At 37.5% G+C, this 16,775-nt stretch overlaps 1 protein-coding gene across 5 annotated transcripts in view; it reads left to right on the top strand.

Moving 5' to 3' along the window:
- Positions 1-16,775, top strand: part of LOC134528005 (serine/threonine-protein phosphatase 2B catalytic subunit 3-like) — a 557,255-nt gene that overhangs the window by 168,901 nt on the left and 371,579 nt on the right. For all 5 annotated transcript variants that reach the window (XM_063361159.1, XM_063361160.1, XM_063361161.1 and 2 more), the window contains exon 2: positions 13,516-13,719. In XM_063361159.1, coding sequence (XP_063217229.1) covers positions 13,516-13,719 — 204 coding nt within the window. The remainder of the gene's footprint in view (positions 1-13,515; positions 13,720-16,775) is intronic.

Consider the following 16,775-nt stretch of genomic DNA (forward strand, 5'->3'; position numbering starts at 1 on the left):
CAGAAATATTTCAATATGGTGGACCAGATGTTTACTCGCTATTACAAAATATTTATATTGGTATAAGGAAATTTTATGATAAATAAAATGTATTTTATACATTTTAATGAGATGTGGAACTGAGACGACGAAATCTTTTTGTTGAGACAGCAAAATCTTTCCTACTAAATATTTGTTTGAATCGACCAAGTTAACTTCGTCACGTACAATTATTTTGTTCCGGCATGCAAACGTTTTCTCAGTGTACATCACACAGCCATCTTTATTATAGCCTCATAAATCTATGAGTGAGATTGACTATAATTGAGAGAAATAAGTTTTTACCTTCCATGATGTGCTGGAATTATATAATTAGTGGGCTGTTACGTAAACCGTTTCCTGGTTGGCCTTAAATTTTATACGTATAGTAAGTTACGGCAAATAATTTGTAACTATCTAGCTTTAAATCTCCAGTATATGCCGTATTGGAAGTGAGAATAGTGTAATTATCATGCAAGCTGTAATTTGAATACAGGAACAGGATGTATGCAACGATAATTAAATTTTTTGGTAATTTTTTTTTGTTGCGTTTTCACATGAATGCGGTTTTTAAGTAGTAATTTTCTGGGGTAAAATCTTGCTCCGTGTTCTGAGCGTTTATTTTTTTCTCTCGTTTCTCAGCAAGGGCATTAAGTTCAAATAATATTTATCCGTTATCGCACGCGCGCATGAGTGCTGGCAAAGATTGTAAATATTGCATGGTGGCATGATGCGAAAGAAAAAATAAAACATGGCGGTGGAGCTTGAAGGAATGCAATGTTGGAAGGATCAGTAATACTGCCCGACGACTCAACATTCACTGGAAACCTCAGTTGTTATTTTATAACAAAATTATTTCCCTCAAATGAGGTGTATGAGAGATGATATAAATGATGCACACACTTCTTTACAGTTTGCTGAACGCAATTTTAAAATACTGATCTCTCATTCATGGGTTTAATGATGGTGCAGGGGGAAGGAAGAATTAAATTTTTTTGCTTCCATTCTTTCTCGATTTCACTTGAGGGTAAATTTGACATTCCATTCGCCGATTCATTTTCCAATGTCCTTTCATTGAGTTGATGTGTTCTTGTAGACAGGAAGATCCGTACCAGGGAAAACTCGGGGAATTAAATACGTGTCTTGCCGTTCTGGCCTTCTTGCGCCTGCAAAATTATGACTATGAAAGGTGTTTGATAAACATAATGTCAAAACTATATTTTGTAGAAAACTTTATGTATATTTAAAAAAAAAAGTGCGTATTGCATTCAAATATGTCAAAATAAGGGCAGTATAGAACCGTATCCAGAGGTGACGTGTCGGTCAACCCCGCGCCCAAAACTCTCTGGCCACGCGAACCCCCCCCCCCCCCCTCCCCCTTTGAATTTCCGCTGCCCCCCCCCTCCTTCCGGTTAATCCTAGACTTGCCCTCCTGCGTAGTATCTTAATGCCTTACAAATTTATTCTAATCATAAATTTATGTGCCTCTAATAATCATCTGAATTTTCACTAGCATTAATTAAACGCACAAACAAATTTATTTAATTCAATCAGAATCAAGTGTCAGTAAGTCTTCGCCGAATCACAGTGAAAAAAGTATGGTTTCAAAGTTGGTATTATATATATATATATATTTACTGTTTAATGTGTGTATATATATATATATATATATATATATCCAGACTAGCAGAGTTGGTTTTGTAGTATTAATAGAAATTATAATAGTGAAAACGACGAATTGTGCAGTTTGAAATATATCTAGAGACCGATGGGACAGGGAAAACATGTAATGTGGTAAAAGAGAAAACTGGGGAAATTATGGAAAATTGACTGAAGTAAGAAAAAGTATTAATTTTGTATGCTTATTTACTGACCCAGAGAGTTTACGGAAACTTATTTTAAGATATTGCCTTTGTTTCGTAAAAGACGATTAGTTTTTTATGTGCATGTATTTTTTTAAACCTTCCTTTTAATCATGATTAGAAGTTTATTTCTTTCGAATTTGTTAATCCCAGTAAAATGTAAAGTGAAAATAATTTTAAGATTCTGTAAATTACTTAAATGTTGTATCAAATATAATCGAAAGCTTTTAAAAATGGAGACGTTTGTTTACCTTGAAGAATGGGAAAGGTACATAGATTTGTTTACTTTCATACCTGCATACTTCACTTAAAAGTTAGGAGATGATAGTAATACTATTACGTTCGGGTAAAAGTACATTTGAATATATACTCAGGTGAAGAATCACTTTCCTGGAAACAAATTACCATTTCAGTGCACTGACTATGTAGCTACTGGCAGTTATTTCACAGAATTTTCAGTTTAAAAAAAAACACATTTTAACATATTGTTTGAATCACTCACTGTACGGTTTTTAAAGTTTCAAAACAAAAACTGAGGTGTTTTCGATGTAAGTTTCAATGAACTTTCCAGTAAAGTAGTAGGCAATATCATGCAGCAAGGTTTGTGTGGATCTCCCACCTTTCACATTTTTTTTTAAACCAGCAATGCACTAATTCTGTGCTCTATTGCGATGAACATTCGCGATTTAAACTCGATTTCACGAGTTATCGCGTTACCCCTAAAGGTCTGCGCTGGCAAGCCACGGAGGCAAAGTTGGGTTAGAGCTAAAGCATGTAGGTCAAATTGATTTTCGCCTCTATTATGTTGCAATGGACTCCCTCAATTCTCAATTCGGTAAAACTGGTGGACGCATAGACAGGACAGGGCTGGCTAATGGGCGAACACTGTTTACATGACTGAGAAGCGTTTCAAAATTACCAGCGTGTTTATACGAATTAAGTATGTTTTTGTGACGCTGCCTTTTTTTGACATTAGTGCATTGGTCCATGCCGCCGTCAATAATGTCTATTTGTTTTCTAATGAACTACATATCATGAAAAAGGTAAATAACACAATGGCTAAACATTGTTTTTTTTTTAAATTTTTATAAATAAAATGAAAATAAAACTGCACGCCAAAATAGGTTGGATTTGATGTGTCTAAAATAAATACAATATTAAAATAAATAAAAAATTACTGGATTTCATGTAATGAAAACCAGCGAGTCCTAATTTTATAACTGCATGAGTAAAATATTATGAACTAAAAAAAAAACATGTTTTTTATTACATTGTTTAAAGAGTCTGTATGTTTGATCTCACACGCCATGTTTATCCTCCCTCCCCTTTTTTTGCCCCCTATTATTTAAGGGTTTCGATAAATTTCATAACGATACCTCCCTTACATTAAGTTGTCCTGTTACAAGTATTTTAACAGCTATTCCCTAAGTGTAATATAGTAAGTGTAAACAGTCGCGCGAGTGCTTGCAGATATTACACTTAGTGAATATCTGATAAAAATATTTGTAACAGATCAACAAATGCAAAAGGGGACATCGTGTTGAAATTGATCGAAATAGCTCTAAAAAATAGTAACGACGAGAAATAAATAACAAATCAACATGTAGTGTGAAACAAATAAAACTCTGCCTTAAATTAAACTCGGAAGTTTTCCACTAAAATGCAAATTACAATTGAGTTCGTCAAAAGTCCCTAAATTATCGTAATTTTCGTTAGATATTTTTTTTGTAATAAAATGTAGTTTTCATCACAATGATAAGTACATTTTGAAGATGTCTAGATGAAAACTTTTTGACCATTGATATTCCCTCTTCTCCCTTTCTTCTCTGTGTTAATGCGTAATGCGTCGTGAAACGGAACACGAGCGTGTCGTTCTCCTTTGCTGCTATTCTCATAGATTGGAAACACTTGGCGCCTCGAATCGAGAGAACTTTCCGTGCGCTCTCTAATGACCAGGGATGCGAAGAGATGAATAAGCACAAGAACATAGTTTACGTCAGCTGAGGGGAACAGCGTTCCTAAGCTCTTCTTCGGCATAGTACTCTGTTCATAAATTTTGAACAATACTGGTTTCAAATTATCCAGGAATTTTTGTGATTTACGGTTGGGAAAACTTAAAATAAATAAATCTATCTCAGCACGAGACGTCCCCCCCCCCCAGACCCATCGTTTTAAACGGATCACACTGAAGTAGGAATCTTCTTAGATTACCCGAAGGTCCATTTATCAGGAACTACGAAGAAACGCTGGTTCGTTTAAGGCACGTTCTTCGTTGGAAAGTCCATAAATATACTGTAATCCCGACTTCAGTATAAAAGAACTAGAGGGAGAGTTCACACTGTACACAACGAGCGTCTATTGCTTCTCAAAAGTTTAAAAAGTTCCGAAAATAGTCGCGAATCGCAGAAAAGATCCCGGCTATAGGTGGACAACGTTTATTGGTGTTTTGTGTAGTTTAGACTTCTTAATCACCCCCAAACTTTTTTGATATTCAATGTAGGCTTTTGAAAGAACACAGTTATTTATAAACCAGTTAAATATTAATCTTCGACTTTCGTGGCCGGAGTAAACAACTACTTCTTGGCTTCTGTGTGGAAGCCACGTCCGCTGAGGTGATGGTATGGCCGACATATAGGCATATCTTCTTGCACCCATCCTCGGATGCGATTGTTTAGTAAGAAGTAATAAGGTTAAATATAAAATAAGGGGGAAATTTTCCGCTATATTCGACTCTTTTTAGTTCGTTAAAATGATAAGTGAGACGAGGTCAAGAAGAATTCACATGTTTAATTTTATAGCTGCGATCCAGTAGACATCCTGTGAAATGCCTTATGTGTCTAGTTGAATTGTATGTTAGGCTCATTTTGGATCACATGTTAGGCTTATATTGAATGGGTCGCATGCTTCATACTTTTCAGTTGCATTCGCTTAGAACAGTTTATTTTTAAGGTATGAAAATAATTCGCGTATTGAACGGGAAACTTAAAAAAACTTCAAAGTAACAAAAAACATACTGTATACTAAACAGAAAATTCAAAAGACAAATTGGTTAAGGCAAGCAGAACGAATTCTTATAACAATGGATACATTTATTGTTTATGATGATATTACGGGAAAGGTTTTAATTTGCTGAGTCATGGAGTATCAAAAACATTAATGTACAAATAAAAATGTATATGCAGTGGTTCATACGAATATAAAACCGTGCAAAGAAAAAAATACCCTCATTGATCTGATATATACCTACTTGACAAGGTTGAATATCGTATCAGTCCTTATATGTTTGTAGACTTATGTGTAATAATATTTATCTCGCAAAGTGAATAAAAAAGCACTTATAATTTTATTTTGTTGAACCAAAATTCCTTTTTTACCCTTCAGAAATTTATTTTAATCGTTCATTACAAAAAAGCGAATGGACATACCATCCTTGTTTCGGCTGAACTGTGAGAAGTAACTACCTATAAGTAATGAATTTCGTGGAACCCTTGGAGTTACACCGATTTTAATAGATGCTTTTTCATGCTTTTATTGACGTCTTAAAAAAAGTTTATAAACTACTCTTAGTAATAAGGCCACTATTATCAGTGTTAGTTTCCGGTTATGATATCATTGTTACGATCGTCAGAAATTGGATCATAAAACAAACTTAGCATAGCTTCACTGGCAATTTGATTTACGGTACCGTGTTCTAGGAATGAGAACGCGTGAGTCACGACACATAAAAGCGCGGTTGACGCAAAAGTAAAACGGTTTTACGTGCACTGAAAGCGGCCTTCATTCAGCGGAAATGGCGAATGGTGCATTCACCGGCGTAGCACGGCAGCGCGGCGGGCGGAAATCTCGCCCACACACTCACAAAACTGCACACGTGGCCTAGAAAAAAGGTCAAATTTTCTTCACAGTATTTTCAGTTTTACGTTAAGTCAAAACTTTGTGATTTTACGGTACGGGGCTTTAATATATTTTTAGAACTTAACTGTTCGCTGATGTCTTAATTTTTTACTGGCACTTTATTATAGGTAACAAACTCCATTGAGGTCGTAACATCTATTAAATACGTTCCGCCTAAGGCAGGTGCTTTGTTTACACTAGCGCAGTGTGATTAGAATATAAAATTACATTTATGACAAGTTCTTGAATTGACGACACAGTTTGTCACAAGAAGCACTACACCACAATCCTCTTCGCAGAAATATCCTACTGTTACGAAACACGAACTACTACCACTACTTCCATGAAAACGACCAGTATTCTGTAATAACTTCATTATTTAACTGTAGGCTTACATACCGTCGTCCATTGAAATAGCGTGTAATAATATTCAAATAAGACATCCATCGTGAAATACATAGTTATTAAGTTAGAAAAAGTAACAGTCGGGATTTAAATACTTTCCGACACGACCAATACTTGGGGTACTTAACCACCGTGTGTAATAACGTATTAAGGGCCTTGCCTACTTGGGTACACACAAGGTTTGCAGAGCTTCTGAGAAAACTTTGCGTGTACGTAGTAACTACTCAAGATATCAGAGTGGGTTCTGTTTACGTAAAACATTTAAGAATACGCTGTGGGTGGATGAGTAGTTCTGTTTCAGTATTTTGTTTTAAAATGTATTTTTAGAAGAGTAAAAATGGCTAAAACGCGTGTTTTCAGAACTATTTTCAGGCATGAAACAACCAGAATATATTCTTAAACGCACTCAAGGGACTTGCGTTATAACTTTATCTTAATTTCTCCGCCATATAATGTCATGGCTTCACTCAAATCCTTATGCAAGACGAGAAGACTGCACTTAGTTCTGGGCCTTGTGCTTAAGCACTAGCGAGCGCCGCGCTTATCATTCCACCTCACTAACACAAAATACCTCTGACTAGGCAGAGTCCGGTTAAGTAAAATCTTAGCAAAAACTTCCCAGGTTAATCAACTGGAGGAAATTTAGCTTTGCCTCAAGTCACGACCACGTGAGGGGCTTCAAAACCTTGGTTTTACCTGACATGCCGAATTTGGTTTTACTAATTGTTTTATTTGATGAGCAGTGGCGGATACAAAAATTATATAGAGGTGGGAGAAGGGATTTAAAAATATATATTAAAAAAAATTTGAACATGGTAAAATTAGATTACTATTGACATGCGATGCGGCTTCTCATACAGTCTAAATTATAGGCGTTGTAATAGCTCACATTGCATCACCCAAATTAACATACTGCCTTCACTGATATTTTTCAAAATTTTTCCTTTGATTTTTTTTCCTGTGCCCGATACTGATGAAGTGATATTTAAAAAAATGAGACTATAGAAACAATTCCGGCTTAGTGGGTGGCCATGACGTAATCAGTTAGGGAAGATTTTTTGTTATAAATATCTGTCTGGCCTTTTTTTAATATAGTAGATAGGTACCATGGATAATAAATATATCTGGTGACAACATTTCTGCACATTACCTATTTAAATGCTCATTCAGCGGAACTTCGGGGAAATTGTTTGGGATTAAAGTAAGACGTGAAAAAGCTTCTCATATTTGTTGGTTATATCATTTTAATTATTACCAAATTATGTTAATCTGCATTTCCTGTATTCTTTGCTGTGTCACAAGTTTTCTACCTAAATATTTACGAGCTATTAATGATGATAATTTATTGTGAACTCTTTCGTGACTTGTTACTACTTTTAGATTGTATTTAGTAAACACCTGTTGACAAAATTAGAGGTGCATCATGAAATGCACGAGAGTTATTGTGATGGATTCACAGGAAAAGCCCTCGAACATTAGTGATGACAAGGAACTGAAATAAGCAACATGGCTTGAGACGGGGCCTTACAGAAGGTTACTGGAAGGTACTGTGGGTCAGGGGAACTGAGGACGACGCACAACTACTAAATAATGCCGTTACTAAAAAAAATTTTTTTTTACACACTACTCGAAAAAATGAAGTAAAATGACTCTTACAGTGTTAAACACTGTATGTCTGCGTGGTGTCAAAAAAAAAGTGAGCGAGTCTTTTGAGTACTCGCCAGTGATGGTGTTACATCTAACCTATCGTATCATAACTTTTATAAAATGATTGAGTTAATATTATATAGTATAAATTATAATTTCACAACGTATTTATAACGTATTATAAAAGCCACATGACAATGCGTCGCGCTGTTCAAGACTTATGTTAGCGTAGCGAACTTTAAACAGCTGTCTCTTATTTCGCTCTCTCTTTTCAGACGCCATGGAAACGTTTGCGCTCGCTGATACGCTGCAGCACAAGCGCCAATTGCTGGCCACGCCTACTTCCTGTTTCACATTTTCGTCGCATTCATGAAATTACTCCGACAAAAGTGCCGTATTCCGAGAGCTAAGATGTTAAACATCACAAAATGTAATCCAAATAGTTCACTTTTTAATATAAGTAGACATTTGTATCGCAACCCTGGTAAAATAACTGCGTAAGTTATGTACACAACTGTTCAGCTTTTTGAAGAGAAACTTCTTTGCTGATGGGGGCTACAATTTTCGAGAGTTACGAAAATTCCGATCGCATAAGGGAAATAGGTACGTGGTGGGGGAACCGGCAGAAGAGGAGAGTGCGTTCAGTGGCGACGCCACCCCAACGCATACGTTAGCGGTCGAATGGGAAGACGGCAAGGGAGGGGGAAGAAGGTTATGTAGCGTAACATGCTATTTGCTAGTTGTAACGACCGTAAGGGAAGACGGCATGGGAGAGGTAGAAATGACGCAGTAGTGATGATATGGAATTCTCGTAATGCTGCTTGTGTTTGTCTACCCCTCATTTTGCGTAACGGTTAACGATTGACGCTACCATTTTTTTAAAGCTTCTACAATGCATTTATTTGTGTAGAAAAGAGTTATTGATTCATGCAATTAACTTGATGTGAATGAAAATGTAAAAAAAAAAAAGATGTATGGACTTAAGAGGTTAGCTTTATAAGTGTGATTTATGTTTGGTATGTGAACACTGTGATTGGAAATGTCAGAAGGACTTGCAGACTTGTGAGATTGACTTTATAAGTGTAATTTATGTTCGATTGGAGTGTTTGTTATTTCTTTCATTTTATTCAGCTGGTAATCGTGATTTGAAATCATGCTTTAAATAATAAAAATACAGAAGCAGATAAGGGGTATTATCAAAGGCAACGTGGGAATAAACAACAAAAAAAGACTCCAAAAAGTGCCAGTGAACAGATGCGAGAGTACAGGGCGCTGAAAAAGGCATTTTTTTTTTTTTAAATTTGAGAGCATTCCCGCATCCTTACTATGTTCAATTATTATTTATTGTTTAAGAAAATACTAATTATGTATCTATATGCATACCTAATCAGCAAGTAGTTTCACTTCTGTCACGCTTGGACTCCATGCAAACATTTTTATCTTCGAGTTACGACACTATTTGACTGGGTGTGCGACGAGCTGGCTCGGGGTCGCTAGGCACGAAGTGACCCGGGCCCATTTGGCTGGTCGCGAGGGGCCATCCCCACTGGGCGGGGGAGGTTTGGGGCAGAAATGGCGCCCGGGGCGGGAGAGGGATAAATTGCCGGATCGATCGGACGAGCATTAGATTCAGGACTATTGAGGAGAGGAAATTTGTGATACTGCGGGAGAGAGATAGAGAGATAGAGAGAGAGAGAGAGACCGAGAGGAGAAAGGGGAGCGGAAAGCTATTTCGTGGAACTGGCTGTTGGGAAGGGAGTGCCTCTGCCCGGCAAGATGCTGGTGGCAGGAATTTCCTGTGGCACTGGGGGGGACACATGGCAGCAGTCCGTTCTTTGATTGATTCTTGCAATGGGGAGTATTGATTTAAAACGTGAAACATTGGCTGGTTTACACTGTATGTCATAGAGAAAACCGAAGAGATGTATAGGGCAAGTGTACCGAATATGAGACCCTTTTTTTAAAATATTTATATTTTTTTATTAAAACCACTATTGGTAGATTTATTTATCTTAAATGATATATTATGAAATGCACTTTTACTTCAAAACAGGATTGAGCACTTGTATAAATACAGAAAATAATTAAACTAAGAAATAAAAAAAATGCGAAATTTTGTGAAAACAAAAATGTGTTCCTAATATGAGACACCCCCTACATTATGTTACAAATTCCATATTTGATATCATTTAGTCACTTTTTGCACTTTTGTTTGTTACACATAGGACACACAAAACATGGATCAGCTCCGCAATCTTCATGAGCCCACCCATAGCACTTGAGGCACTGCCGCCATTTCTCGCCATGTCTGTCCTCTGAGAAAAGGCAGCCGCATAACAAACACTCTGCATCATCATCACTTTCAGATCCATCACTTTCATTTGAACTGTCATGCAGCGAAATATTTTCGTCACTGGAGTCCTCAGAATCTACAGCGATGAATGATTTGGTAGTAATCCTTAATTTGTCCGTGTTGCGAGATCTGGTTTGTGTAGGTCTAGCTTCGTTTCCTTTCTGTTTCCCAAGAACCAATTTCTTGCGAGCGTCAGCCTTTTTCTTCCTTGCGACATTTTCATCCAAGCTTGTTTTGTATGGCGATGATGTGATAACATTAGCACTGCCACATCTACTGGATATTTCTTTTGAAGGAAAATTTGGTAGTGGTGAAACATCCACAGGTCTGATAAAGGGCCTAACTGCACTGCTGCAACATGGCTGATCTGTCTGCATCGAAGTTTCTCTTGGGTGGCTCTGGTCTTTTCTACAAATGGCTGTATCTGAATTCTCTTGAGCTCCATTTTCTTCTCTAGTTTCTTGGCCATTTAATGATTTAGAGAAAGCACCAAATTCATAATCACGAAATATGTTTCGGTTAAATGGAAACAGGCCTGTTTTATTAAAAGAATTAACAGATATTTCCATTGTAGCTGCTCTTTGGTATGCAGCATTGAAAAGTTTAGCCACTGTAAAGTTTGTAACAACATGATTTGGGTTTTGGCGCAGCCAGTCTTCTACTTCTTGAGCATAATATGTCTTGAGAGGGAACATAAAACCTACATCCAACGGCTGCATCTTATGAGATGAGTGTGGAGGTAAGCAGATGATCGAAACGTGGCTTTCCCTGGCCTTCTCAAGAAGAGAAATATTCCTGGTATGAGAATTATGTCCATCCAAAACTAGCAGGACTGGATCTTCCTTGGATGGTTTCACAAATTTTAGGAAATGGTCGAACCACATCGTGAAAATGTCCGTCTGTATCCATCCTGATGGATGACATGCTGATATTGAACCTGTTGGAGCCCCACACATTAATTCATCCTTCATGTTTTTTCTCGGCCAGACAATTAAAGGTGGAACAAATGATCCCACTGCATTCATGCAAGCTACAACTGTAATTAAACATCCTCTCTCTGCTGATGTCAAGCATCCCACATTCCTTTTACCCTTCAAGGTGAGCACTTTGCTGTGCTTGTGCTGTACAACAGTTATTCCTGTTTCGTCTACATTGTAAAGACGGTGTGGCTGGTTATCAATTTTTTCCAATTCTCTTCCATATAAATCGAAAAATTTCGAAACACTGTCAGGATTGAAACCTTTCACTCTTGCAAACGATGTTCCCCGAGGACTGCGGACAGAGAGTTGTGGGTGACGCTTTAAAAATCATTTTAGCCACTTCCTGCCAGCAGTTTTTTTGTCTTCTGAAAAAGGATGTTTAATGCCATTCCTTAATGCTAGCTGAAATGCTAAGCGCTTGATGTCTTTTCTCCTCAGTCCATAAAACCGGGAATCCATATCAACACAGTAACGCTCTAATTCCGATTCCAACTCATCTGTCAAAACTGGTCGTCTACCCAAATGAACGTTTACTAAAGCTTCAGGTGACTTATTTTTATCTTTTACGTACCGTTCAAGAGTTCCTTTTGGAACGCAAAAGTATTTTGCGGCCCGCTTGTAGCCCATTTCACCTGCTCTCACACTTCGAACAGCACCAATCATCATTTCTGGGTCCCATTTCTTGCGTTTTGGCGGGGTCATCTATGACAAAATAATTGTAAGGATTACTACTCACAGGGCCTACATATCTAACTATGTTTTATTACAAAATTTTAAGAAATTTTATATATAATTAAACTTATTAGTTACTGTTCTTACAGCGACAGTATTATTTTAAATCTAAATCACCTAATATGAGACCCTTACTCCTAATATGAGACCCTATCTCAAATTAGGACACGTAAGTGGTCTCATATTAGGCACCTTATCATGGCCGCTACAAAACACATAAACAAGGCTGAAATTTTAAACTGCCATAGTTCCTTATTTATACACATGAAAGCTTACTTCACTGCTAATAAGAAAGTATGAATGGATAATTAATATAAACGTACCTCTATGTTGATAATAAAGCTGCAAGATGCCACTCACGAAAACTCAAAATGAAGAAAATCGTATAAACTGTTATTCTGGATCTCGCGCGCATCAGATAAATGTCTCACTCTCTCCGTGGTCGGGAAATGGAGGCTGCTAGTAGTTCCAAGAGTGGCTGATAGGTAGCAGCTCTTACTTGTCAAGATAACCAAGGGTCTCATATTAAGGCCGGGTCTCATATTTGGGTCACCTACCCTACACAAATACACAGAAAATAAGCCAAAATCAGCCGATGTCGAAAATTAAAATAGCGACAGTGTCGTATCCCCGAGCGGACTGGATACCTCTTCTTCTGAGTGGGTAGGTAGGAGAGTGAAAGGCAATTACCTAACTACTGCTCACAAAATATTCTTGCTGTTTATTTCACTTAAAAGCTTCCAGAACGTTTTGTTTTTCTACTGCGTGCTGGGGTCGCCAAATTGCCCCGTCCCAAGTTAACTACCGAATCATCTTATTTGCACTGAAATCACTCTGTTGTCTGCCTGTACTAACATACTGTTTACATACCATGGAGCCATAGCTGCTCTGAATCATAGGCCTCTTGTTTCCCGTGTTACTAGCATTTAAAAAAAAAAAATTAATTTACATGTTTGGCAGCTCACAACAACAGCACAGAGAATTCCATGGAAGGAATTAGTCGGAGAAATGTAACACAGGCGAACACAATGGGCTGACAACGACGAGGCAGTTGTAACAAGAGCAGTAAAATCAGACAAAAATGACCTTGGAAAAACCGACAAACCGATACAAATTATGTACACGAGAAGTTATGTCGTCGGCGAATACCGGAGGTGTGACGGTAGCCGGTGCGTGTCGATGTGGGTAGACAGTGGCCGCGCATGTTATTATGGGCTTATTAAGCATGAGGGAGAGGGACAGTGGTGACCACCTGTGGGATCAAAAAGCCCTTCACCGTGGGGCTCCGTTTGCACTTGCAACATAGTACCTTTGAAACGGGGATGATGAAACACAATAGTAACGCCAAAACTCGGTTTACGCTCATTATGCGTGTGGGACTTGATCGCGTAGATATTTTGAACAATAATGGTTAACTCTACATCTCTACATGGTACGTACGAACCCTCGTGGTCGTATATTCCTACAGATTTGCACCGCTGAATGCATTATTGCCGCATGGACATCGCTCGAAGCCACTTCCATGTTTGCCGGACACCCAGAACATTGTGTAGAACAGTTTTAAAGGACTGCTACTTGATGGAAGTGCCCGGTTAACGACGAATGTTCGCCCCCGTGGTTGCAGGCGTGCCGTTCCCGCCGAGCCGCAAGCTGACGACGGCCGAGGTGTTCGACGCGCGCTCCAGCAAGCCGCGGCCCGACGTGCTCAAGCAGCACTTCATCCTGGAGGGCCGCATCGACGAGGCGGCGGCGCTGCGCATCATCAACGACGGCGCCACCATCCTGCGCTCCGAGAAGACCATGATCGACATCGAGGCGCCCGTCACAGGTGGGTCCGTCTCTCTTCTGCCACTTGGCGTGGTGCAGAAGTCACGCTGTTTCACAGATTGGGAAACTGTCCAATGCGAGATGCGTCACGTGATGCAAACTATATACATGCCGGTTACACCAACATACATTTTTTTTTTAAATTCAAATTATGTTTAAATAATTTTTATTTTACGTTATACATAAATAAATTTAAATGTTTTGTTGTTCCACACATGTAACATTGAATTTACCTACTTAATAGTTTATACTGTGTACATATGTATGTATATGCATGTATATACATAGTGAAAAAAGTACCGCACGAAGATGTAGACTGGTAGCACCGACACATGAGCTTTTGCGTCATATTTTAGCTAAGATATAGTTTCTTTTTGCAAAGTGTATAAATAAAAGTGGAAAATAATTATAATTTTAGTTGGTTTAAAATGCTTTGACATGTCGATCATATGCTTCCACGAAGAACACAATTACTAGATTATCAGATTGTTGAGTTAAATGTTTAAATCTCCGTTTTTTTGTCGGAATGTGTAATGTTTCTTTCGATATTGTGATACTCCTCGACTAAAAGAATCCACAAAATATGCAATTTCAATTTTTCCAAGGGGACAAGTGTTGTCGAGAAATCTAACTTGCACCTCGATCCTGTTTGTTGGGGATGTTATTCCACATATTTAATTGTATTCTCGAATGTATTTTAATACCTCTCACTTAATGCGAATCATGCGTAGTTTTATAGAATAAATAAATTGAGGTTACATTTCTCAAAATTATCTTGTTTCACCCATGTTTTTTAAAAAACCGCTGTTTGTGAAACCGACCCTAAAAATTAAAACCTGGGTATTTAATGCTGTTATTTACCACCACACGCAACTTGCTTATGCACATGCAATTGCGAACATCCCCCATGTAGTTCTCTCTTTCACAGCTTGAGCAAGAGAATGCAGAGGCCATTTTCGCATGGACATTTTACATTTTCGACGTCTTCTTACATCAAATCCGAATGGATAGTCCATTGTATGTTAATTCATGTTGCAAATATTGTTTCAGTTGAATTTTTTTTCTATTTTATACCCACTGTGTGTAGTAAAAATATTGAAATTGCATGTAAACAAAATATATTACTCAACGTTCATTTACATCGACAAGAACTTGATGTTATTTTGGAGACATGAAGTAAAGTTTTAGACTGGTACCTATCTCATTTTTAATGTTGTTGGGAATGGTTATTTCTTTCTTGCGTTCGTTACTATCTTGGTGATTATATATATATATATATATAATCAGTAGTCTTGTTAATCCGGACTTGTCCGGACAGGACCCTGTCCGGATCACCGAAAGTCCGGATTAACCGTAATCAACTTTCAAATGTATCAAACACGTTTTATAGGCTAAAGAAAAAATCTTTATGCTTTAAAAAAAAACTGTGTTTTATTATAAAGTACTTAAGAAACTATGTACATATGCATGTAACATAAATAAAACAATACATGAAATTTACAATTAATTTACTTTTAATTTTTTGTTGAGTTTGAGCGCGAACTCTTGTAATGTTACGCCCGACAGCGGAACGCCATTTTCAGGTTGTTGGCAAAACCAAATGTACAAATCCTCGTCTAAAGATTCATTTTTTTAAACGTGCTTTTGTTACCCAGACTGTCCGTACTCACCATTTTGGCACAAAAATTTTCAATTTCTTTCCGATTTTTACCCCCCAATCAGAAACACTTTGTTTTCCCACTCCTAAATCTGGCGCGATTCTAGTTAATGATTCACCCGCATCAATACGAAATAAGGCTTGGTGTTTTTGCTCCATTGTTACAGTCACTTTCTTACGTTTAGTACGGTAGCCATTACGTTGCTCTTAATAAGTTTACACAATACACCACTTGCACTGAATAAAAATAACTGTCACGAGCACCTATCACCAGCACGAGTAACCCATAGAGTAAGTAAAGGGAGAGGCGCCACTCCCATAGTAATGATCGTTTGCTTAAATTTGTAAACAAAACCCTTGCGATCATACCATTTCTTTGCAACTTTACAACGAAAAAATTACAGCCAGATACAACCTGAGAAAGGTTTAGCGCGTGATAGTTGGCACCTTTGTAGTCACCATATTTTATATTTTTTCGATAAAGGATACAGATATTGTGAAATTGCTTTATGTTAGTCCTTGTAATGGGACGTTAAACTATTTGGTTCAAGGTGGATTTGAACCCGCGCACACCAGGCCGGAGAATATTCGATTCTTTACGCCTTTATCCGCACGACCACCATTTCATTTTAGGAATTTGGATACAAGAGTGTGTACTTATAGAATTATTTTTCTGCACTAGTAAAGTCCAAATTATATAGCCAGATTGAAACTGATGATCGTTTAGTAATGAATTTTAATTCTGTTTATTATATTTATTTTCCACTATTATATATTTTTTAATTTTCAACTTAAAAAACTACAGAAGTAGCTAGCAGGTAAAATGGAGAACGACATGCCAACGTCCTCTAATTTTCGTTTTTGGCAATATTCCACGCAGCAGCTAGTTTTAAGTGACATTTTAAAAATATAATCTTTCACTTTCAAATCCCATTATTACCACGAGACAATACAAAGATGGCCGTATGTAATTATAACAACTGGATATGTAATAAACTAAAGAGATCAAAATTTGTAATATATATATTTTTTCCGATGTTGGTGAAACATGGTATGATCCAATTTTTAAGGATTCAGTTTGTCCATCTACTGTCACCCTCCTGGAGTAACCATCGACTGAAGGGAACAAAACAGAACAACTAGCAGGTATATATAGAGTGAGTCACTTCTTGGAATACAGACGATGAGCGGAAAACTAACGGTAAGACTCCCGGCAACTATGGGCAAGAGCACCCATCTTAGAAATGTATTTTCTTATTTTCCTTTGTCACAACATTCTTTTTCATCATTTTTTTTCAGATCCATCCGGATTAACCGGATGTCTGGACTAGCGGGGTCCGGATTAGCGAGACACTACTGTACATACATAAATTTCAAAAGTTAGGACTACTGTCTTAAAC

Source organism: Bacillus rossius, chromosome 1 (assembly GCF_032445375.1).
Source record: "Bacillus rossius redtenbacheri isolate Brsri chromosome 1, Brsri_v3, whole genome shotgun sequence".
NCBI classification, from domain to species: Eukaryota; Metazoa; Arthropoda; class Insecta; order Phasmatodea; family Bacillidae; genus Bacillus; species Bacillus rossius.